The sequence below is a fragment of the Tiliqua scincoides genome, chromosome 5 (assembly GCF_035046505.1).
Source record: "Tiliqua scincoides isolate rTilSci1 chromosome 5, rTilSci1.hap2, whole genome shotgun sequence".
Taxonomy (NCBI): domain Eukaryota; kingdom Metazoa; phylum Chordata; class Lepidosauria; order Squamata; family Scincidae; genus Tiliqua; species Tiliqua scincoides.
This window is the reverse complement of record NC_089825.1, coordinates 109092245-109094330: the sequence shown is the minus strand read 5'-3', so window position 1 is coordinate 109094330 and position 2086 is coordinate 109092245. Positions and strand designations below refer to the sequence as shown.

Sequence of the window (2086 nt, the reverse complement as noted above, 5' to 3'; positions counted from 1 at the left end):
ATATTCGAAATGATCCATGAGGGCTTTACACACCACAAGAAAAGACCCTTCCTTCCAACCACCTCCAAATATCTAAGTGTCCCCATGAATTGTTTGCTGTTTCTAGCCTATACCATTATAATTCCGTGCCAAAGCACCCTTCCTTTTCTCTTCCCTTCTCCCTTTGCAATCTCTCCCCCATATCTAGTCCCATTTGCATTCTTCAATGTATAGACCTGCCACATAAAGCAGAATGTTTATACATTTCACTATGTCTGTGATGTTCAACCAGTTTGCCAGCATATTGGTGTGCTGCAAATAGCCTGAAGGTGTGCTGCGAGAGTTTGGGGGAATTTCATTGATTAGTAGGGTCTTTGGGGTATGTGAGTCTCCAGCTGAGAGCATGGTGTTCCCTGTCAATTTTAAAAACACAGATGGTGTGCCTTGACAGTTTTAGTGCCTTGCCAGCAGGCTGTGAGATGAAAAAGGTTGGAAACCACTTTACTATGTGAATCACCAGTATTAGCAGCTACATTTGTGATAACAGGAATTGCTTCTCCATATTTGTTTCTTTTCATCTTTGACTTCAGGTTCCTGGCACAATGGTCCTGAATGACAAAGGAAATACAACGGAATCAGTTGTAAAGGAGTTTGTTTTGCTTGGCTTTTCTAGTCTCCAAGAGGTGCAACTGCCACTGTTCTGCCTCTTCCTGGTCATGTATGCGCTTTCATCTATCGGCAATGCTCTTGTCATCCTTATGATCCACTTTGATTCCCATCTCCACATACCCATGTACTACTTTCTCAGCAACCTGTCCTGGCTGGAAATCATCATCACAACCACAGTTACACCCAAGATGCTCAGCCTTCTCATCTCAAAGAAAAAGACCATCTCTTTCACTGGATGTGTTATTCAGATAACATTGTATTTATTAGCTGGAGCCACAGAGATTCTCCTGCTAGGTGCCATGTCTGTGGATCGCTACTTGGCCATCTGCAACCCACTGCGTTACACAGCCATAATGAGTAACCAGGTCTGCAGGCTGATGGTCCTTTTCTGCTGGATAGGAAGCATCTTTTGTGTCTCACTTACCATAGGCTTCAACCTGATCTTGCCTTATTGTGGCCCCAACGTCATTGATCATTTCTTCTGTGACACGAGCCCCTTGACAAAATTACTCTGTGCAGACCTCACCCTAATTCATGCTCTTCAATTCATGGTGGCCTGCCTTGCGCTGCTGACCTCTGTCTCTGTGACAGCTGTTTCTTATCTCTACATCATTATCACTGTGATGAGGATGCCTTCAACCCAAGGAAGGAAGGAAGCCTTCAGCACCTGCAGCACCCACATCACCTTGGTCTCAATCTATTACGGCAGCTGCATATTCATCTATGTCAGGCCAGCTGGTAGCTCTTCAATGGATTTCAATAAAGTGGCCACAGTGCTCAACACTGTGGTCACCCCCTTACTCAACCCAATAATCTATAGCTTTAGAAACAAGGTGGTTATGGATGTATTGAAAGATGCATTGAAACAGATGAGTGAAACACTAGTGAAGACAGCCTGATGAAGTGCCTTTTGTCTCTGTAGAATGGGCTCCTGTTCCATGCAGAACCTTGGGCTTAACAAAGTAATCTTTCTTTTCTCCCTTGTCAACCCTTAAATGTTTCCAAGTATTTGTTCGAGTAGAAGGGACTTCTGAGTGCTTTGGACATTATCATGCTTTGGTCATCCCTTCCTTGGCATCTGTTAACTCCTTGTGTGACAGAAACACATTTTCATGTTCAGAGGTGGTGCACAAGCCGTCTAACTTCTGCTGTTGCCTCCCTCAGCAGACAGGTTTACTATTGCTTTGCTAGAGAGAGAGAGAGAGAGAGAGAGAGAGAGAGAGAGAGAGAGAGAGAGAGAGAGATTTGGGGGAGGGGACTTCATGAAGTGTTATTTCAAAAGTGATATATCATCATAAATCCTGGATTTTCCAGTTAAATAATTTTTGGAAAGCCTTAGAAGAACCATATGGATTGAAAATAGGAAAAGTTGTTTTGATGAGATGTTGATGAAAAAATTTGGATTAAAACACAGGATGGTCTGACAACAGTTTTATAT

The 2086-nt window shown here is 43.1% G+C and overlaps 1 protein-coding gene across 1 annotated transcript; it reads left to right on the top strand.

Annotated features, from left to right (window-relative positions):
- The first annotated feature begins 581 nt into the window (after window positions 1–581).
- LOC136653077 (olfactory receptor 6M1-like) lies at window positions 582–1547 on the top strand. The gene has a single exon (XM_066630002.1). It carries the CDS (start codon window positions 582–584, stop codon window positions 1545–1547), a length of 966 nt encoding a protein of 321 aa, XP_066486099.1.
- The last annotated feature ends 539 nt before the right edge of the window (window positions 1548–2086 follow it).